This window comes from Hemiscyllium ocellatum, chromosome 36, assembly GCF_020745735.1.
Source record: "Hemiscyllium ocellatum isolate sHemOce1 chromosome 36, sHemOce1.pat.X.cur, whole genome shotgun sequence".
In the NCBI taxonomy this organism is placed as follows: domain Eukaryota; kingdom Metazoa; phylum Chordata; class Chondrichthyes; order Orectolobiformes; family Hemiscylliidae; genus Hemiscyllium; species Hemiscyllium ocellatum.
Window position 1 is genome coordinate 26,302,607 of NC_083436.1, and position 23,062 is coordinate 26,325,668.

At 42.9% G+C, this 23,062-nt stretch overlaps 1 protein-coding gene across 2 annotated transcripts in view; it reads right to left on the reverse strand.

Annotated features, from left to right (window-relative positions):
- Positions 1 to 23,062, reverse strand: part of jade1 (jade family PHD finger 1) — a 140,412-nt gene that overhangs the window by 10,149 nt on the left and 107,201 nt on the right. For both annotated transcript variants that reach the window (XM_060851774.1, XM_060851775.1), the window contains exons 9-10: positions 18,626 to 19,135; positions 8,306 to 8,423 (exon numbers count right to left, since the gene is read on the reverse strand). In XM_060851774.1, coding sequence (XP_060707757.1) covers positions 8,306 to 8,423; positions 18,626 to 19,135 — 628 coding nt within the window. The remainder of the gene's footprint in view (positions 1 to 8,305; positions 8,424 to 18,625; positions 19,136 to 23,062) is intronic.

Genomic DNA, 23,062 nt, shown 5'->3' on the forward strand with positions numbered 1-23,062 from the left:
TATGAATCATCCCAAATAAGTGCACCAACATTTTTGGAGTGGATCAAGATGCAGTCTCTTTAATCTGGGTAACTGCCCTGGAAGGGAAAATAAACCAAACATGGAAAGGGTATGAGCTCCCATCATTTGCCATAGTCATTCATCCAGGCTCTAATGCATGCACTTTGACTATTGATGGTACTATAGCTTTTTTCACACTGACAGAGTGTGTGGATTATTTCCAAATTCTGAGAATTTGGAGAGAAGTTTTTCTTTGAATTTCATAACAGGATTTAGCCGTTGCTGGCTGTGCCAACATTTATTGTTCGTTACGAGATTCCTGTGAGAAGATGGTGGTGAGCTGCCTCTCAACTATTGCAGTCCATTTGGTGTAGGGAGATCCATAATGCCATCAGGGAGTGAGTTCCAGGATTTTGACACTAAAGGAACGACGATATATTTCCAAGTCAAGATCGGCTTGCAGGGAACCTGCATGTGATGCTGTTCCCATGTACCTGCTGCCCCGGTCCTTGTAGCATCTGAGATGTCGCGAATGCTGGCTTTTATGCAATCATCAGCAAGCGTCCCCAGTTATGATGGAGGGAAGGTCACTGATGGGAGTTTAAGGAGAGTTCGTCCTCTGAGCAGGAAGAACTGGAGCAGCATGAAAACGGTGAATAAGAAGAAAACTGATGTTCACTATCTCACTGGCAGGCACCCGCTCAGATTCTGACATCGTGATTTTCTGAAAGAATAGTTTAGAAGTGGGATCTGTAGTGACTGTCATGAGGTCAGCCGAATAGACCTAATAGAAAATGAGTTCCCTAATTGGGGCTGTTAATTTGGTCCAATCCAGGAACCCTGGATTGACAGATAAGAGCAGGAGTGTCAGAGGCTCTTTTCACTCTGAGAGCCGGCTCTGAGGAAGCTGCATCAGTGTCAAAGACTCACCATGTGGCTGACTTGGTGACAGGATACCGGCCTCTGTGGAGTTATTTCAGTGGTGACAAGAGAAAAACATGTTCTTGACGAAATCCGCTCACAACCATCGTCTTTGAGCTGGGGTAAGCATTTCTGACATCATGCCATTACTTTGGAAATGTGTCGCCTTCGATCCTGCCCTCAAAGACTGGACCCAAAGGTCATGTGTTTTTTGTTTCAGGCAATGTTTGGGCAGATGTAAAGGAACGAGTAATTCTCTTGCCAGCCAGTGGACCTGCTGCTTTTTCGGTTATTAGGAGCCTAACATTCCCTGAGACACCAAATACTAAAATCCTTTCAAGAGTAGACAGATTTAGTTAAGGAATATTATGATCCCAAGCCTCCTCCAATTCTGAGACCCGATTGGGTTTGCTCAGCAATCAAGAATCAGTGAAATCCGTATCTGAATTTTTGACGAGGTTAAGATAACTGGCCGAGGCACATGACCCTAGTTTAATTCTTAATGAGATGTGGAGACACAGGGTGGTATGTGGGATTAATGCAAAAGTGCCCCCCAGTTGAAGCCCAACTGGATTTCAAACAGGCACTACAATTGGCTTTATCACTGGAAAATGTAGCAAATGGAGCATATGAGTTGCAGGGTGTTCCGATGGAAGTGGACACTCTCTGACTGAACTTGGGGAACACCATTTGAGTGAAGGCAATTGCAAAGCCTCACTCAAGACATATGCTCAACGGAGGAACTGTAGGTCAGCCCAAAGCAAAGCCTCAACAAAGCCAAACCTTGGCCAAACAGTTAACATTTTCTTCACGATCCTGGCCAGCAAACCATTGGACTTACTGCCATTATGTGGACTCAACACAGCAAAAGAGTCACACTTGACCTAAACCGGGTAAGAGAACTCATAGGTCAGTATCCCCAGCAGGGCACACTCCGGAAAGTCCACCTAAATCCAGTTTGGAACAGCAAGATCAAAATCAGAACCAATCAAAACAACATCTGATTAAACTGTCACACAGCTCTAATGGAGGTCTGTACTAGCACGGCAGTTTCAATGATCGCAGAATCGGCCTTTAACAAAATTTGTCTGGACTCCAACCATTAAGTTTGCGCAAGGCCTCAGCTAGACTGAAAACTATACCTGAAAACAGATTCAAGGTGCAACTTTGGTTCCGGTCTTTTATGAGAAACAGCAGGTTCAGTTACCACTAACTGTAGTAAAAAGCTCAGGCCCAAGCCTGATGGGGCGAAACTGGTTGAGAAAGATTCGCCTACATTGGTTCAACATTTTTTGATTAGAAAATGGCTGGCTGAGTGAGGTCCTAGTTAAATACCCAGAGATTTTTCAGGATGGCCCAGGGACTATCAAAAGAGGCAAGTCCACCTTGCATGCTGATCAGGACGCAATTCCACAATGCTGCAAGGCCCGTCCAGTGCCAGTAAAGTACAGTCACAATCACTAGACTGGAAAGCAAAGGAATAATCAAAACAGTCCAGTTTGTGGAACTGTCAGCACTGGTCGTACCGACTGTGAAGCCCAATGGGTCGGTTCACCTTTGTGGAGACTTTAAACAAATAGTAGACTCCTTTTCTCAGCTGGATAAATAGCCAATCCCTCACATAGTAGACCTTATGCATAGCTGGCATCTGGACTAACCTTCATGAAGCTAGACATAAGCCATGCGTACCTGCCACTGCGGTTACATGAGGATTCCCAGAACTATGCTACAATTAATACTTATAAGGGTTTGTACCAATATACGAGACTGAAATTTGGGGTATCATCAGCCTATGTAATTTTTCAGCAGACGATGGCAAACACTTTATATGGTCTACCCCAGGTCGCCACATATCTAGGGTACGTACCAATAACAGGGAAAACCAATGAGGAGATAATTAAAGAGAGCAAGGGAGAGCCACCCATAAGTTCAGGCTGAATTCAGTAGTGGGATCTAAAACTAACACATATAATTACAAGTTGGAACACTATCTGGGAGGCCAAGTAGCGAGTGCAGATTCATTGTGCTGCGTCCCACTGGCAGACAGACCACTGGTGGTACCACCACCTGGATGAGTCCATAATGGTTTTAAAGTTTCCGGACACATTCCCAGTTACAGCTGACAATATCAGACTTTGGACGCAAAAAGATCTGATCCTGGTGAAACTGAAACTGCTGATAGTGATGAGGGAGATCAAAAGGTTGTCACAACAACAGAACTGAAACCTTTCTGGACCCACAGAGACCAGATCACAGTAGACGGCAGCATATTATTGTGGGGCAAGGGAGGGGGGGGCAATAGTGATTGCTGTAAGCAAAGCTCACTGCCAGATACTAAGAAGCTGCAAGACATTATGTCTGATGGCCAGATGTGGATGCAGATATCACCATGCTGTTGCGACAGTGCCCAGTGTGCCAACATGGACAAACATTACCACCAGCCGATCCTCTACATTCGTGGCACTAGCCGGATAAACCCTCGACTCGGTTACATATCAACAATTCCTTCCAGGGGGATCAACGTTCTTCATCATTGTGGAGGTTCACTCAAAGTGGCTGAATGTCACTCATCAACCACAGGGGTGACAACAGAAAAACTGCACGCAACTTTTGCGATACACCGACTCCCAAAAGTGTTGGCCACAGATAATGGGCCATCATTTACCAGCAGGGAATTTGAGTATTTCCTAAAGTTGAATGATATTCGATCTGTAAGGACAGCTCCATATCATCCAATGGCCTGGCAAAAAGAGCAGTCCAAACTTTGAAGGCAGGCTTGAAGAAACAGCCGACAGCGTCACTAGATACCAAACTGTCCCGGTTCCTGTTTGATTTTAGGAGCACAATTCATGCGACTACAGGAGAAGCTCCAGCAAAGTCGCTAATGGAAAGAAGACTCTGCACCAGGTAAAATCTGATCTTTCCAGGCCAGGGGACAGTGAGGTCATGACCCTTACATATATGAGGTTTGATTAGCTGTGACGGTCCTGAACAAGCACATGGAACACGTGAAAGCTGAAAACTCTCAAACAGTGCTGGAGCAAAAGGTGCTTCGTTCCTCGACAGCCTTTCTGAATGTTCCGGAACCTGTGGGCTCCCCATCTCCGTCAAGTGTTGAATATACCTCACAACTGGAGATGGGCACAGCAGATGCCAACACAATGTCTGTGTCATCTGAATAAGAGAATGAATTTGTTCTGAGACACTCCGGATGCATGAGGTGAGCTACTGTGCTTTACACGTTACCCATATCAGAGGTGGAGCCAGAGGAAGCTGACGTGGTGCTTTAATGCCCTAGGAGGAGCTGCAAAGAAAGAACTGGCCTATGTCTCAGACTCCGAAGGGAAGGGATGTAGTAATTGTAACTAGGTCAGCCAAGTGGACCTCAGAGAATGAGTTCCCCGATTGGGGCTGTTAATCTGGTCCAATCAGGGAGCCGTGGCTGACAGATATGAACAGGAGTGACAGACGTCCTGTTCACCCTGAGAGCCACCTCAAAGGAAGCTAGATCAGTGTCAAGGACTCTCCAGGTGTAAATAAAGGGTGACCTGGTGGTGGGATACCAGCCTTTGTGGAGTTACTTCAGGAGCTGCACTTGGTGAATCAGTAAGAGATGTCTGACATACTGTTCCACATTGAGGTGGTAGAACAGCTGCTCTCTGAACATTCTCAGCAGATACAGCCTCCAATTGAGCGCTCTTTGTTCCCCATGCCCTGCATGCCTCACGCTGCCTCCCATCCACCTTGCCCCATCTCTCTTGCCCTGCTCCACGTTACCATTGCGCACTGTCAGGCTGAAGACCAAGTGAGGGATGCAAACTGCTGGACAATGGCTGCGAATACGTGGATCGTGCAGAATCCTCAAAGTCAGGGCAAAGACTTGCAGGTCTCTTTGCTTCTTTTTCTCCCTCCACAGATGACATCAGAGCTCCTGAGTATTTCCAGTGTGTGCTGTTTTCATTTCAAACATTTTTCAGGACTAGTCACACCACTGCCTTCAACAAATTTAAGCACTGGAAACCGTCATACTTTGCAATTAAAACGCTACCAAGTAGAAATCAATCAACAACTAATCTAAGAATGAATACTGATCGCTTGCTGCTGAATGCACGCTATTGGATGTTGACAGAGATCAGGAGCCGCGAGGTTGAGCCTGAAAACAGTAGCATTGGCATTAAAACATCCCTGAATACATTGCATGCTCACTGATGATTCAATCTGCAGATTTTGCGCACCTCCCAGGGAGAGTGCTCCCTCACATGTGCTAACACCCTCAGCAAAATAGCCACGGACACAGCCAGGATTGCGCTGGTGTGCCACAGGTGCCATTTTGGTGCAAAATTGGCACAGACAATGCCAATTATAGGGCATGCCAGAGCTGAATTTCACAGCTCACCAAACTGAACATGTTTAATCTGTGGTGGCTTGTTTGAGATTTTAATCTCTGCAAACAAATTGAGTCAGCAGGCTATACATAGTTACCATGGCCTCACCAAATAAACTGAGTTTAGACAGTTTGTGGGCGCTGCTTAATGCAGTGTCCTTAAGCCCCGCGTCACCACGGCAACGGATTCAGTCCAACAATGCTTTCATCAAAATCACAAACAAAGCTGCACTCAATGATCTTGATGCCAAGTCAACACATGGAGTTTATTTTCCTGAAATAAATATATTTATCTGAAATGTACACCCAGATTATTCTTCATTCTAATTACACACAAAACCGTACAGACTTCACAATTCGTACTGCACCAGATTTCAGGAAATCCCATATGAAGAAGGAACAATCAAATAAAAGCACAAAAGGGTAAATAATCAGTGATATGGAGTCACTACACAAGTTGTCACTAATTAACATAATTGGAAGTGTTAAATGAAGCACCAAACTCAAGTCAAAATATTAACAAACAACCTCAACAACAGTGTGACACATAAAGGGTGTAATTCATACCCTTTCCATCAGCCTGGACACTGTGCAGTGAGATGCCATCCCCCTCCCAACCTGTACCCCCCAATCAAGTCTGTGGCAGCAATAGTCATTGATGCTTACACTGGGCCTGCCTGCACAGCCTCAAATTAAGGCCCTTATGTGGACAATTAATGCCAACACCCCACATTTGGTATTTAACCCAACGCCACTGGAGTGCCTGCTTGTGGAAAGCGCAATTTAGGGCAGGGTCACATTCAAAGGCTGATTGATTGCCAGAACCTGGCATCAGGGAGGGGGAGCTTGTAAAAAGCTGCCGCTCTGCCGTTGCTGCTGACACACCCACACCTATATGAGGGGCACCGACTGCAGAGGCCCTTCCTGAACATAGGCAATCCTGCTTTGGCAGGATCCACATCCAGAATGCCTCCACTAAATACCCCACTCTGTCAGGATGGAATCCCTGCACCACCAATTCCTCAGTTGCAGTCCCATGTTTAGCAATGCAAAGTGATTTTTTTGTTATGATGGGGAGTGAAAATTTCCAGTCCCTGAAGAATGAAATTAACCATGCACTGCTAAAAGATAACTAACAATGCTTCACACACTTTTAGACCACCAGTAGCAACCTGAGCAGATAGACTGAAACATGCACCAATGTGGAGCAGGGCGTTCACATAACTCCGCAATACCAAAGCTTAAAGCAGTACAAAAAGGCTCTGAGTGTAGTTTCACCACAGCATATTTGTAACATTTTTTCCCCTCTACACTTTCAGGACTGTGCAACTGAAAGCAAGTTAACCAATTTCAAATAGCACCCAATCTTAAGCCATTTTTACAGAGGGGAAAGGCTGATTTGCTTGTGAAGTACTATGATTTCCAAAGCCAGCGCTGCCCTTTGTGTAGTGTCCGAACAGGCTGTCAACCCTGACTGGGGAACCGAATGCTTTGTTCTGGCGCCCAGATCTGTGGAAAACCCGTGACATAAGCCTGCTCACTATTGGTGGCACAGCATCCTTTATATCACAACACACAATACCTGCATGAGGTCTCTTGTGGCGCAGTAGTAGTGTCCCTTCCACATAGACACAAGATCCTGGTTCAAGTCCCACCTGCCCTCACAGGTGGGACACAGCATATCCAAACTGGCTGAATAAAGTAACTGCAATATTGGCAGGTGGAACACGGCCTGTCCCAGGAAGTTATAACCCACACCTAACCGTTTTCAACCAAACAGCACTTTCGATCTTAACTTATACATTTTGTTCACGTGAAAGCACAAGTAAAACGTTAACTGGTAACCGCACAGGAGTCTCATCTTGCCCACTGACAGGGATTTCAATTCTAGATCCATTTACCTGCCAGTGAAGACACTGCACAATGTGGAGAAAATGAGGACTGCAGATGCTGGAGCACAATGTGGTCAATTTTAATAGTAAATAGAGATTGCCGTGATGTGGCTTTTGAATGTTATGGCATTCCACCAGTTGAGGGCAGCAGTGGCTGGTCGGGTTAAAACGATCAGTGAAGGCAGAAAGTGATGCACTTAACACTGGCCTCCAGAAGCATTCCATTTATAAACTCAGAACAGAAGTATCAGGAGAGAACGCGCAGAGATGTTTAATATTCTGGCTCAGCACATTCTCATTCTGCTTCAACCACTACAAAGCATCTCAACTGCAGCCACACAGGGTGAAAATTAAAGGGTGAGGCAATGCCGAAGTCATAAGCAAGCTTGGCTTACACGGGCATTAAGAAGTTGTGAAGGATAAATGTGGGGCAGACGTGACTTATTTTTAAACTTCCTTCCACCAGACTGTAACCAGGTGACACAAGAAAGTGCTTGGTGCTCTTCCACCCTGTGGTTACATTCAAGCACGATATTAAATTTTAAGAGCGTGTGGCTGACGTTGTTAAGATTTATAAAAACTAAGTTTATATTATGTATTTAGAAACTTTTGGTGGGGGAGGGAGTTCATTTCACAGCATCCTCTGTGGTTCCAAAAAGTCATAGGTCGAGCATGGGTCACTGCCACCTTGGACTCCCAACCACAAGCGATCCCAGAACACAGCTGATCCCCATGCCTAACCCTGATAATTAACCTCCAAGCTATTAAATATACTTAAAAATCACATAACACCAGGTTATAGTCCAACAGGGCTATTTGGAAGTACTAGCTTTTGGAGTGCAGCTCCTTCACCAGGTAGACAGCCAACTGATGAAGGAGCAGCGCTCGGAAAGCTAGTGCTTCCAAATAAACCTGTTGGACTATAACCTGGTGTTATGTGATTTTTAAACTTTGTCCACCCAGTTCAACACCGATACGTCCACAAAATATCAAACACAGTGTTATCCATTCGAAGTGACTGTAAGGAAAACAATTTGTGCTTTAGCACTCTGTTTTTTTATTCAAAAGTGTAATTTATGATTCAGAGAAACTAATGGCTTACACTCACCAGAAACACACTCTTCCTCAAGAAGTTTGATCTGGTGGTGGAATATTTGCTCTTGGACACGACAGATCGATCGCTTAATCTTCTCTCTTCGGGTCACCATGTAAGTAAGGTTGCGAACCTGGTGAAGATATATCACACGCCGTGTTACACCAGACTTGACAGACAGTTTCGCTTACACACAAACAGGTCATTCTACTCCTTATTTTAGATGCCGCTATCCTGATACGACAAGAAGTAAACCAAAACTTACCTGCATGACCTTCTTCAAAACAACAAAAACAAATAATGTCACCCATAACTTAGCACTAGATCTATCTAAAGTAAAAACAGAAAATGCTGGAAGGTACAGCAGCTCAGTCAGCATCTGAAAGAGAAAGATAGGTTAACGTTTTGGCTTGATCAGAATGGTTCCAGCTTTTATGCCAGATTCCCAGCAATCAGTTTTCTGTCAACTTCAACTGAATTTACTTGGGATGCATCCTTGCCAAAAAATGGCACATGCTCCCCCCTCCCCAGCTCCCCAACCACAGCCACCTCCCTCCCTCTCCCCGACTCTCCAACACCACGAGCTGACCTTTCAGCAATTACCTCAATCTGAAATTGTTTGTCACCAGCCTGTCAGTATTATCCAGTAGATAGTGGCAGGGAGAAAATCAGGACTGCAGACGCTGGAGATCAGAGTCAAAACGTGCAGTGCTGGAAAAGCACAGCCGGTCAGGCAGCATCCGAGGAGCAGGAAGAGTCGACGTTTCCAGCACAAGCTCTTCATCAGGAATGTGTGGGGGGAGGCTCAAGGGGGCTGAGAGATACATGGGACGGGGGAAGGTGGGGGGTGATGGTGATAGGTTGGAGCAGAGGGTGGAGCAAATAGGTGGGAAGGAAGATGGACAGGTAGGACAGTTCAAGAGGGTGGTGCCAAGTTGGAGGGCTGGACCTGGGATAAGATAGAGGGAAGGGAGATGAAGAAACTGGTGAAATCAACATTGATCTTGTGTGGTTGGAAGGTCCCAAGGCGGAAGATGAGGTGTTCTTTCTCCAGGCATCAGGTGGCTAGAATTTGGCGGTGAAAGAAGCACAGAACTTGCATGTCTTTGGCGGAGTGGGAGGGGGAGTTGAAGTGTTCAGCCACAGGGCAGTGGAGTTGTTTAGTGCGTGTGCCCTGGAGAAGTTCTCTGAAACGATCTGGAAGTTGGCATCCTGTCTCCCCAAATGTAGAGTGCGAGTGGTCCCAATGTGGTCTCCTCTACATTATGGAGACAGGACGCCAACCTGCTTTACATTTTAAAGAACATCTCTGGGAGACACACACTAAACAATCCCACTGCTCTTGACCAAACACTTCAACTCACCCTCCACTCTACAAAGGACATCCAAGTCATGGGCCTCTTCCACAGCCTGACTCTAGTCACCTGATGCCTGAAAAAAGAACGCCTCATCTTCCGCCTTGGGACCATCCAACCACATAGGATCAATGTTAATTTCACCAGTTTCTTCATCTCCCCTCCCCCACCTTATCACAGCTCCAACCCTCCAACTCAGCACCGCCATCGTGAACTGTCCTCCCTAGCCATCTTCCTTCCCACTTATCTGCTCCATCCTCCTCTCGGACCTATCACCATCACCCCTCACTTCCATCTACCTATCGCATTCCCAGCTACCTTGCTCCACCCCACCCTCCTCCCACGTATCTCTCAGGCCCCTTGGGCCTCCCCCACATTCCTGATGAAGAGTTTATGCCTGAAACGTCGACCCTCCCACTCCTCAGATGCTGCCTGACCGGCTGTGCTTTCCCAGCGCCACATGTTTCGACAGTAGATTGTGGCCGCCAGCAAGCGTGTTCTGTGACAGACCAAAATGGGCCCCTCACATGGCAGGCTTCAAAACTTCTCAAAGCATGGAAATAAACCCCAGACAAACAGGCACAGTTATCGTCACAGCACCTTTTATGACATTGGAGGCCTTCCAGCCTATTGAGTCCATGCTGTCTCTCTGTATAAAAATCTGGTCAATCTCACAGCTCTACACTATCCCCCGTCAACCTGCAAATTTACTTCCCTGCAGCACCAATCAAACTTTCTCACAAAATTATTAATCACCTCCGCCTCTTCGTCCTAATAGGTTGCAAGTTCAAGTTCAGTACCACATCCAGTGTAAAAAAAAATTCTTCCTCATGGTCCCATTGCATTACTTCACCAAAACCTACCCCTCCCCCACCATGACCCATTCATTTCATGCCAGAACCAAGCATGGCTCAAAAAAGGTTATTAAGCTTTCACACAAGAATAATTTTGTGCGGATTACAAGGCATACTGCTGCTGACTATTTAACTTACCACTGATTATCTTCATAATTACTTTAAAAAGCCAGTAGAAACCCATTGAGTGTTCAAAGTTAGACTGAGGAAATGTAATTGGACACAGATGCAGAGAATGAGGATACCTTTTAGCTGTTCACTGTCCACTCTCTCCAGAACAAAACAAGCCACTTCCTAACTACAACATCACTTAAATGTTACTTCAACAAAGGAATGCGTTAGATCTGATTGTAAGGAGCTACCCATCCACACATCAAGTACAAACAACCAAAGGGACAGAGCACAGAAAAGAGAAGGCCACATTAACTGGTGACAGGCACCACTACTGCACTGTACCAGTTATAGTGTTAAACGTGTTGTCTCAGAGACAGTACTATCAGAAAATAAGATTAACCACACAATGTGTACTATATAAAAGAATACACCCACTTTTATTAGATTTTATTACAGTACAATGTTATAAATACTGTACATTCAATACTCCACAGAAGTAAAAGCCAACAGGTTGAAAGTAAAGTAAAGCCATAAGGAAACAGTCAGAGACACACCTGATCTCAGGTACAGCTTAGAAAGGAACATGGGCAACTGCCCTGATTTGCAGATATCGACAGCTTATTCCCCAAAGGTCAGCAGGTAAACCGTTAGGACTGGAGTTTGTCCCTCACACCCAGTACAGTTCAGAACCCATGTTCACTACATTCACGGAACAAGCATTTGTCGTAAAGTATTTCAGTTACATCGCTTCTGTGCACACTTCATTATGGAATGACAGTTTCAGTAATCTGAGGGTCTGATGGTACCATTTTAAACTCTTTGCTGTTAGCGACAAGGTTGAAATAATTAAATGCTTGCAATTAATCCTATAGAAGTGACTTTTAACATGCTAAAAAAATGGGCAATTTGAGTAAAATTAAATAGTCACTCAACAAACATAGAGTGTCAGCACAAATTAATATCACGGGTGCAGATGAAAATTAATTACATTTCAATTCCAATATTCTTAGTTTGAAAGCTCTTTCATTAAACTGTGCAATCCAAAACATGGAACTGACTGTGAAATCCAATGTTTAACAGATCTATTCTGATAGGATTAAAATCAGCACCAAAAACAATAACAAATTAATTTAACACAATAACCAATAGGAAACAATTAGGATCTGGCAGAACACATCATTTACCTTTAAGAATTTGCATATATGTGGAGATAAGCATTATAGGTAACAAGCCATGCTAGTGAGCACCTTATTCCAAATATAGCCTAGTAATCTGATCAGTAAATGAGTGAATAATTCAGTCAATTCACTGAGGAAACAATAAACTATCATCAGGATGTTTCATAAACAGTGCACAGTTGGGATAGAGACAGAGCACAGGGGCAAAACCTGCAGAACATGCAGCAAGAGAGACATTGAATGTGTGTTCAAAATTACAAAGCATTACTCATGAGTAACATACCAGGGATGACTGATTGCCAAATTTGTGTTCGAAATAATGCACCATATATAGGTCACTCATTCAATGCAATATGATTTCCTAATGCTGCACAGTTTAATGAGATAGATACCACTCATTTATCCCAACACTACTTTCATCCCTTCTTCTAACCAAGCCTCATCTCCCACAGATTTATAGATATACACTAGGCAATTATAATAAATCAAATGTGCAACTTAGCAGTTTTTTTCAGAACTATGAATGATAGAAAACAGCAAGGCCAGAAATGTAATCTAATCTCACTCTCACAACATGTGAATCTCTGGATTGGATTGTGAATCTAACTTTTTGTAATTCATCCTTCACTGGTCATAATTCTATATTTATGACACAGATTAAAAATAGAACACTGCTAACTGTGGTGCAGCTATTTCTGGTTCTGTGGAAATACACACAAAACTATCTGTCGTGTCAGCAACAAATCTTGGACCACTTTAAAAATCAGTAACTGGCCATCATCAGCGCGAGAACGCATTCACAGTTAAACAATGACAGATTCATTTGTAAACGAAGCACAATAATCATCTAGCTGTGCTGGAATGGCCTTACTGATTATTGAAATTAATGCTTTGGCTACCCCTGATAGTGCAACAGGAAAAAAATGACACAATTAAAATTAAAGTGCACCACAATATTGTGTTATATGTAAAACAGCCATCCTGAAAAGATTTTAAATCTTTCCTATAATGTACTAAGTAGAGCATTGTGACAAGGGAAAAGCTAATATAAATGACATAGGTTAAACCAAAGGATTTGCAAACTGCCTACTAATCTCCCAAACTCTGAATGCCCATATTGCCTTCACAAAACATGCCCACACAGGGAACAAAATCTCTATCCCATTCTGTATATGCTCAGCAGTTGCACTGCGAGATTAGTAGATCAGTGAAAAATAGCTTCCAGCCACAAAACTCCAATGTGGCACTTGACAGAACAAAACTGTAAGTGATATAACTGACAGCTGCAACCAACACTAGATTTATTAAAAATAATTCAACGCTTGTTAAAAGATATAACACACTTCCAAACAATTGTGCAAAGCCAAACCACAAAACAGGTTAGCCAAGTGATTCAGCCTTTGTAGAATACATCAAGCAGCGGTCCATATTCCATAACCCACAAGAAAGGTACACATTGACATCCAGCATTGCTAGATAATTATTGCACATTGTCTGCAGATGATTGTCAACAACTTGTAAGCCCTGAGTTAGATTAATAAATTAGATAGATTAATAAATATATTTATGTATGTAAAGGGGATACATATGTAGATATACAAGACAAAGAAATTAAATATTTATTTAACATATATAAAAATTAAAACTAAAATTCATACACATTGTGCTGGCTCCACAGCAATTGGATTAAATTGAAGAGCTTGGTCTCGCTCACATTTCTGGGCAGTTGAAATGGGAAAGCACATTGAGGATTTGAAGCTCAGAAAGTTTTAAGTTCTTCTTACGGTTTTCTTTGCAGTTATAACGGTTGAGAATCTGATTTATTTCCAGTCAGCAAGCCCCTCATAATGGAGACACATCTGTGTATAATCTCTTTGACTGCATCCCCTTTTTGTGAGGAATAAACAACTTATCTTGAGGAGCCTGTGAAATATAACCTTCAGATCCTTCTCCAATGTTTAGGTGGAGATGAAGAGGCACAAGTTAGACAACCGAAGAAGAATGATGCAAAATACATGAACCAAAATATAATTCAAGCATTTGGTTTATTGGAATGAACATTTGAGAGTAAAAGAACTTAAAATGATGCTAAGCCCTATTTATCACAGTCCCGATAATAACTAATGAACCATGCTTCAAGCAAGACAGCAACAACTGTAGACAGGGAGGAGTAGCCCTAATGATTAAGAATGAAATCACTTCAATAAGAAAGGGTGTAATGAGTGGCAAACAGGAGTGGACATGTCATGGACCCAATTAAGAATTCGGTAAAATGGTTTTGCGATTAGAGTGTTATAGACTTCTGATCAGAATGACACTTGGAGCACTCCGGATAAAACAAACATGGAAAATGCTGGTCAAGCAGCTTTGCGGCGAGAGAAACAGAGTTAACATTTCGAGTCGTGTGACGTTTCTTCAGCACTGAATATTTTAGTATTCTGTATTTCTTGGAATGTAGAAGTTTAAGCAAAGATTTGACCAAAGTTCTTAAGATATTAAAGGAGAACAGATCGGATAGACTGGGAGAAACTCAGTCCACCAGTGGGGAGTGCAGGGCCAGTTGACAGACTCAAACAAATTAGAGGCAGAACCTTCAAGAATAATATCAGGAAATACCGTTGCATGCAAAATATAGCAGACATTGGAATTCCCTACTCAAACAACAGTTGATGCTACAAACTTTTGTAATTTTATAATTGAAATTGATTGTTTCTTGTTAGCCAAAGATTACAGAGTAAAAGTTACTTAATGGAGTTAACCACAATTTTACTGAATAACAGAACAGCCTTGGGGATGTAATGAGCTGACTGAGCTTTTCTACTCTTATGTAGGGAGTGATGCAGTTAACACTGCACGTAAGAACCTACAAACAGCAAATGACTAGCTCACATACTGATTGAGGAAGAAACGGTGGCAAAATTCTCTGCGCACTTCGAAACATGAATGGGAGAAAAACCAATAAAGTTGGGAAAAGGTTGTGTTTCGTGATGTCCTGCCAATTAAATAAAAGGCTGTAACCTGAACACCCAATAACCACATTTCCTTCACGATGAAGAAGATTTGCCATAACGTTTCCTGCCGGATTCTATTATGGTTGATTCTCCACAATTATTACCAGCAAGAAAAATATCAATGCTAGCTGTGAATCTGTTGACTCCTGAGGAGAATTTCCAAAGGCAACAGACAATAACCAGTACTTCACCCAAGTGGCAATTATCCATGTGTGATTCTGGCCAGTGAACATTGCAGCAGTGGATGCCACAGCCAAGGCAAAAAACATCTGTGCTATTTCAAAGTCAAATATGTTTAAGTCCAGCAGGGGCTATGGGACGGCAATTAGAAGCAGGAATCCTGTGTGGTTTCCCCTTTCTTTAATCCACTGAGTGTTGCTGCTCCAGTCAGCGAAATTGAGGAGGAAACAGGAATGAAGTTTGAAGTTTTCTGGGATGTACGGTTGGAGATCAATGTCTGGAATTTGAGAGGTGTTCCTAGATTGAAGATTCACAGAGTCCCCTTGCCCACAGCAGCAGCACAAAGAGGATTTTATGCCAACTTCCCAGGTTCTTTACCAATCCCCATTGTAGGTGAGTGGAGTTCCACAGAGTTTCAGGGCTCGGAATTGTGCAAAGAAGGCTGCAATAGCTCATATTTGATGCCCATCTTATTCTAGATTCAACAGGGTAAGTATCGAGAATTCAGCTACTTCTACACCAATGCACATCTTCATATTCCAAACCAAAAAGGTGCGATGGTGATTCCCATGACAGAATGCTCAACAAAAAAGATGTACCTAATTGGAAAGTCAACCTCTATTTTAATCTACTGGAGAGGTGAACGGTGTGTTTATATTCAGATTAAAATATTCCCTTGTGGCGAAAAGATTATATATGTCATTTCAATGTACAAACTTTCTTTTTTCTGTTCGTTGTCTCTATTTTTATTTTCTACAGTTAATTGGCTGTCGTTTTGTTCCAAGGCAACTTGTTTACTGCTGAAACACATTCTTAGAAAACAGAAATGTGTCATTTTCAGTAAAATGTAATCAAAGCCAATTTTAAACAAAACACTTTGCATTGTAACATCTGTTTTTTTAAACCTAACTTGGCAAGCTACTAAACAAGTCCTCTCAAAGTTACAAGGGAGGTAAAAGAACAAAAATAGAAAGTGAGCTTTTCTTCAAATGTAGTTTTTAAAAAAACAAAAGAAACAGCTTGATGAATTTCGAGCACTTTGTAAAATTATGCAACATATAACTCGTGTGGCAAAGCATTTATGCCAAATTTTACACACTTGCAAGTCTCATGCCATTTATTTTTGTGAAAAATTCAACATGAATGGAACTTTAAAACAATCCAAATCATGCTTCAAGACTTGGCAAGGAGCTGGTGGTATGGAACAGCAATGGATACAGCTTTGAATTCACTTTATTCTATTCCCAGTCTGAGTTGATTCACGTGTCAAGTGGAGGCTGCAATGACGCATGGTGAAAAGGAAGAAGAATACGTACAATCCCACAGGAACAAGAGTAGGCGACTCGTCCCTTCGACGCTGCCTTGCCCTTCAGCAAGATCACGGGTGATCGAATTTTAAAGTTCAACTCTACATTCCCCCAAACTCCCGTGGAAAGACCCATGTAGAGTGCACAGTCAGACCTGACCATCATCACTAAAGGCAACTCTGCCTGGGCTGGACTTCAAATAAGGCAAAGTATAAGCGGTGAAAAATACATAAGCAGAACTTACCTGATCACATGTCTAACATTAAGGAAACACTCCTTGCACGTCATTAGTTGGTTCATACTGTAGCGCTGATGCCACAGCTAATCTTGAAAAAGGCAATCTTTCACTAGCGTGTTCTCCAACCCTTCAGCCATCCATGTGCATAAGAACCGACAGGAACACATTTCTTCAGGTGTTCCTCCCAGAGTGGGGACTGGACTGTTTTTGGATTGCACACTCTTTACCCCCACCCAACTCCACCAAGATGCCCTCAGCTCAAGTGACGCAAGCTGAACTTGCAGCTCAAGTAAGGAGATTGTGTGCGAGCTCTAACTTGCTGATTCAGAAGTTGCAGGAATTTCCTGTGCTGCTCAATGGGAATTACAAAGACCTGCTCAGACAACTTAATAGAAATGAGTTAATTCTGCGCGCGGCAGAACATCTCATTCAAATAAGGCAAGACGACGACAAATTCTGCTACAGATCTGACCATTGTACTTTGGCGGCCATCAGCAAGTCTCAAAACACCAAACTGTTGCAAAAATAACGTGACTTTGTTACCTCGATTCGCAGTCAAATTAAAATGAGAATACAGGGTTTGTATATTTTTTCCTGCTGGCCACAACAGAATTTACTCTGACAAGGTTTGTGAAGCTGCTTACATTGTGCTGCTCAACTTATAAATTTTGGAAACTTACAGCATGGAAGAAGGACATTCAGCTCATCATCCTTATGACTACTTAGAAACATCAACCCAGCCAAATCCCACTTTCCAGTTCTTGGTGCTTGACTTGTACCATTCAGTACATCAAGTATATCTTGGAGTACTTGAAATATATTATGGAGATTCTTGCCTCTACCATCCTTTCAGACAATGAGTTTCAGATCCCACCACCATCTAAGTCAAACCTTTTTGTCTTGAATTCTCTCTGAACATTCTACCTTGCACCCTACATCCAAGCCCTCCAGTTATGCATCCCTCAAGCAAAGGAACAGAGCCTTTCATCTGACTATACCCCTCATAATGACATTAGAAACAGGATCAGGAGTGGGCCATTTGATTCTTAAAGCCTGCCCCACTGTTCTACAAGATCAGGACTGATCTGTCCCTGGCCTCAAATCCTCTTTCTGGGAGCCCTCAATTCTCTGATGTTTCAAAAACCTCTACTTCTTCAAATACTTTCATTATTCCTCATTTTAAGACTTAGATCTCCCCTCAGCCTCGTCTGTTCCAAAATAACAACCTTAGCCTATCCTCAATGAAGCTTTGTAATTCAGGCAAATCCTCATAAATGTCCTCTGTACCCTGTCTAGCACAATTCCATCATCCCTACAGCATGGCGACCAATAACAGCAGCAGTACTCTAGCTGTTTCTATTCATGTTTCTTCACAGTTTATATATTCAGCTCTTATATTCAATGCCTAGTCTCATAAAGACTCGAGCATTGCAATCAGTCTTCCTTAGCTCCGACAAACAACCTTCCAACCAACTTTACTGGGTCTCAGGACTCCTCAGCTCCTTTGCATTAGTCAGGACCTACCATTTATCTTAAGATGAATGCCGGGAGTTCATACATGGAACACTAAATGAACAGGAGAAAGTGAGGTCTGCAGAGGCTGGAGATCAGAGCTGAAAATGTGCTGCTGGAAAAGCGCAGCAGGTCAGGCAGCATTCAAGGGATAGGAGATTCGACGTTTCGGGCATAAGCCCTTCTTCAGGAATGCTGAAGAAGGGCTTATGCCCGAAATGTTGAATTTCCTGTTCCTTGGATGCTGCCTGACCTGCTGCGCTTTTCCAGCAACACATTTTCAACACTAAATGAACACCCCTGTAGCAATTTACCAACTTAAGTCATGGGGAAAAGTTAACAACCTCTTTCTTCAAAAATGTAGCAAATCATGAGGACACTCACCATCCAATCGGAGAAGAATTTGCAATGGGAGAATTTGTTTTGCTTTCAGAGACATAGTGAATAAAATCATCCCAATAAAAACATTTAAGTTTAAAAAAAACATTCAAAATTACAACATTTTCCTACGGAAAAAAGAGAATGGAAATTTGCCCCAAGAATGATATTAAATTGCCGAATTGCAGCTCCAAGCAACAGCACTCACCCTCTCTAGATCCTGGCGGAGGTGTGTGAAAAGCTGCAGCCGTCTGAACAAGACATCTTGTTCCTGCTTTGCCAGATTGTCCTCCTCGTCTTTTTTGGGAGTGAAGAGAGGCTTGTTGAAATTACTCTTCCTCTTCCCCTTCCAGTACTGATAAATATAATCCACAAGTTCCTCAGACAACTTCAAGTGCTGGGACACCTCCGAGATGCTGACAAAGTTATAAAATTCGTCCTCTAATTGTTGGAGTTTCTGTTTGCGGAGGCTGATCCTTTGAGCCTCCTCCTGGCTCTGGTCCATACTGTCCAGGGCACTTTCCACAACGGCAGGTTTCTCCTGTACCTCCTCAGTGGCATAGCCTTTATTTCCCTCATCGGGCTCCTTGCTGCTGTGCTTCGGGCAGTAAGATTTAAACTTCACTTCATCATCTTCCGCCAGGATGGTCTTCATTTCCAAATTGCGATCAAATGCACAAGTCACATGGAAAGCCGTGCGGCAGTTCTTCACTGAACACTACAAGAAAAAAAAATCCAGTTACGATGAGGCAAGATATATTTCCAAGTGATCATGTGGAGAATACAATAGCACTTCTGGTCACTTTGAAATGTTAATCTCCTACTTTTTGATGAGGAAATGCCTTGCAAACTCCAATAAGAATATGTTCATAACTTATTAGCTATCATCCTTTTAATAGGGAAGACTAATTGAGCTTTTCCTGGCCTCTGGAACATTCATGTTTATTGCTGAAAGCAATCATCTTGTGCATGCAGTCTGATCAGCAACTAAGCAAAACAGATCAAAGTTTGGCAGTCCCTCCAGAACCAGTCATGAATACTGGTGGCCAGTTAGACAACTAACGAAAGCAAGGGATTCCAAAAATCTCCCTATTCTTCATGGTAAGGGAGCCCAGCATTTAAGACTCAAGTCAAGGCTGAAGGATTTGCGACCACCTTGAGGCAAAAGTGCCAGGTGGATAATCCATCTTGGCCTCCTTCTGAGATTCCCAGCACCTGACTACCCCAAAGCTTGTCCACCACCTACAAGGCATAAATCAGGAAGGAGTGATGAGTGATACACTCTTGACTTGTCTGAACACATGCAACTGTAACAACACTCAAGATGCCATCCAAAACAAAGCAACCCTAGAAAGACCATAATGGGAGTTATCTACAGGCCGCCAAACAGTAGCCTGGATATAGTGTGTAAGTTGAAAACGGAGCTGAAATTGGCCTGTCGCAAAGATATTACTATAGTTGTTATGGGGGATTTGAACATGCAGGTAGACTGGGAGATTCAGGATGGTACTAGATCCAAGAAAGGGAGTTTGTGGAGTGCCTCCGAGATGGATTCTTCGAACAGCTTGTCCTGGAGCCGACCAGGGAGAAAGCAATTCTGGATCAGGTGTTGTGCAACAAATCGGATTTGATCAGGGACCTTGAAATAAAGGAGCCATTAGGAGGTAGTGACCGCAATACAATAAGGTTTAATCTTCAGTTTGAAAGGGAGAGGGTAGAATCGGAAGTGACAATATGTCAGTTGAATAAGGGGAACTATGGAGCTATGAGGGAGGAGCTGGCCAAAGTTCAATGATGCAATACCCTAGCAGGGATGGCAGTGGAACAACAATGGCAGGTATTTCTGGGTATAATGCAGAAGATGCAGGATCAGTTCATTCCAAAAAGGAAGAAAGATCCTAAGGGGAGGCAGGGGTGGCCGTGGCTGATGAGAGAAGTTAAGGACCATATAAAGACAAAAGGGAAAAAGTATAACATAGCAAAGATAAGTTGGAAATCGGAGGACTGGGAAGCTTTTAAAGAACAACAGAGGATAACTAAAAAGGAAGTATGCAAAGAAAAAATAAGGTACGAAGTTAAACAGGCCAAAAATATAAAGGAGGACAGTAAAGGCTTTTTTTGGGTGTGTGAAAAGAAAAACAATGATTAAGACTAAAATTGGGCCCTTGAAGACAGAAACAGGTGAATTTATTACGGGGAACAAAGAAATGGCAGAAGAGTTGAATTGGTACTTTAGATCTGTCTTCACTGGGGAAGACACAAGCAATCTCCCAGATGTAATAGTGGCTGAATGACCTGAACTGAAGGGAATTTATATTAGGCAGGAAATGGTGTTGGAGAGACTGTTAGGTCTGAAGGCTGATAAGTCCCCGGGACCTGATGGTCTGCGTCCCAGGGTACTTACAGAGGTGGCTTTAGAAATCGTGGATGCATTGGTGATCATTTTCCAATGTTCTATAGATTCAGGATCAGTTCCTGCGGATTGAAGCGTGACTAATGTTGTCCCACTTTTTAAGAAAGGAGGGAGAGAGAAAACAGAGAATTATAGACCAGTTAGTCTGACCTCAGTGATGGGAAAGAGGCTGGAGTCAATTATAACGGACGAAATTACGACACATCTGGATAGCAGTAACAGGATAGGTCAGAGTCAGCACGGATTTATGAAGGGGAAATCATGCTTGACTAATCTTCTAGAATTTTTTGAGGATGTATCTCTGAAGATGGACAAGGGAGATCCAGTGAATGTAATATACCTGGACTTTCAGAAAGCCTTTGATAAAGTCCCACATCGGAGGTTAGTGAGCAAAATTAGAGCAGATGGCATTAGCGGCAAAATACTGACATGGATTGAAAGTTGGTTGGCTGATAGGAAACAAAGAGTAGTGATAAACGGCTCCCTTTCGGAATGACAGGCGGTGACCAGTGGGGTACCGCAGGGATCAGTGCTGGGACCACAGCTTTTTACAATATACATTAATGATATAGATGAAGGTATTAAAAGTAACATTAGCAAATTTGCTGATGACACAAAGCTGGGTGGCAGGGTGATATGTGAGGAGGATGTTAGGAGATTACAGGGTGACCTGGACAGGCTAGGTGAGTGGACGGATGCATGGCAGATGCAGTTTAATATGTGGATAAATGTGTGGTTATCCACTTTGGCAAGAACAGGAAGGCAGATTACTACCTAAATGGAGTCAAGTTAGGTAAAGGGGCAGTACAACGATATCTAGTTGTTCTTGTATATCAGTCAATGAAAGCAAACATGCAGTGAGGAAAGCTAATAGCATGCTGGCCTTCATAACAAGAGGAATTGAGTATAGAAGCAAAGAGGTCCTTCTGCAGCTGTACAGGGCCCTGGTGAGACTGCACCTGGAATATTGTGCACAATTTTGGTCTCCAAATTTGAGGAAAAACATTCTGGCTATTGAGGGAGTGCAGCGTAAGTTCACGAGGTCAATTCCTGGATTGGCGGGACTATCTTACGCTGAAAAATTGGAGCGACTGGGCCTGTATACACTTGAGTTTAGAAGGCTGAGAGGGGATCTGATTGAGACGTATAAGATTATTAAAGTGTTGGACACTCTGGAGGCAGGAAGCATGTTTCCGCTGATGGGTGAGTCCCGAACCAGAGGACACAGTTTAAAAATAAGGGGTCGACCATTTAGAACAGAGTTGAGGAGAAACTTCTTCACCCAGAGAGTGGTGGGTGTATGGAAGGCTGTGGAGGCCAAGTCTCTGGATATTTTCAAGAAAGAGTTGGATAGAGCTCTTCAGGATAGTGGAATCAAGGGCTATGGGGATAAGGGAGGAACAGGATACTGATTGAGGATGATCAGCCATGATCATAATGAATGGTGGTGCTGGTGGTATTGTCTGTTGTCTATTGTCTATAACCCATTTATTCAACACCCCCATCCAATATCTTAAACATTCACCTCTTCCACCACCTACAAGATGCACTGCAGCAATTCCACAAGACCCCTTAGACAGAACCTTTCAAAGCAGTGACCTATTATCTTGAAGAACAAAGTCAGTAGACATACAGAAACGCAGCTGAGGATCTCTCTAAAGCACACATTTGGAACTACATAACCACTCCTTCACTGTGCTTGGCTCAGAAATCCGGAAACACCCTTCCGAACAGATAAACAGACAGAACATGATTGCAGTAAAGCAAGGCAGTTGCTTTCCACAACCTTCTCAAAGGCATTCACAGATGGGCAATAAATGGTGGCCTTGACAGTGACACTCACATGCCAAGAATACAACAAAATTGGGCAGCTGGATCAATAGAAACCTTTGAAGGAGGAATGGCATGTTGAAAATGCAAAAATCTGGGATACCTAGCTTCAAGAATAGAGCCATACAGTGAAAAATCAAGGGAATCATGTTAAACGTTTATAAATTACAGGTTTATCTGTAGCACTGTGCCCAAATCTATACGGGACAGTTCAGGACCCTCTAGAGGATGCAACAAATTGTGGCACAGGGGATAAGGAGCTTCAGATAATCAATCAGTTCAGAGAAATTTTAGGACTGTTCCTTCAGAAAGTAAATGGTTAGGTAGAGATTTAAGAGAGCTATCCAACATAAAAAAAAAAGTGTTGACTGAGAAAATAAAGAGCAACAACATTCATTGGCA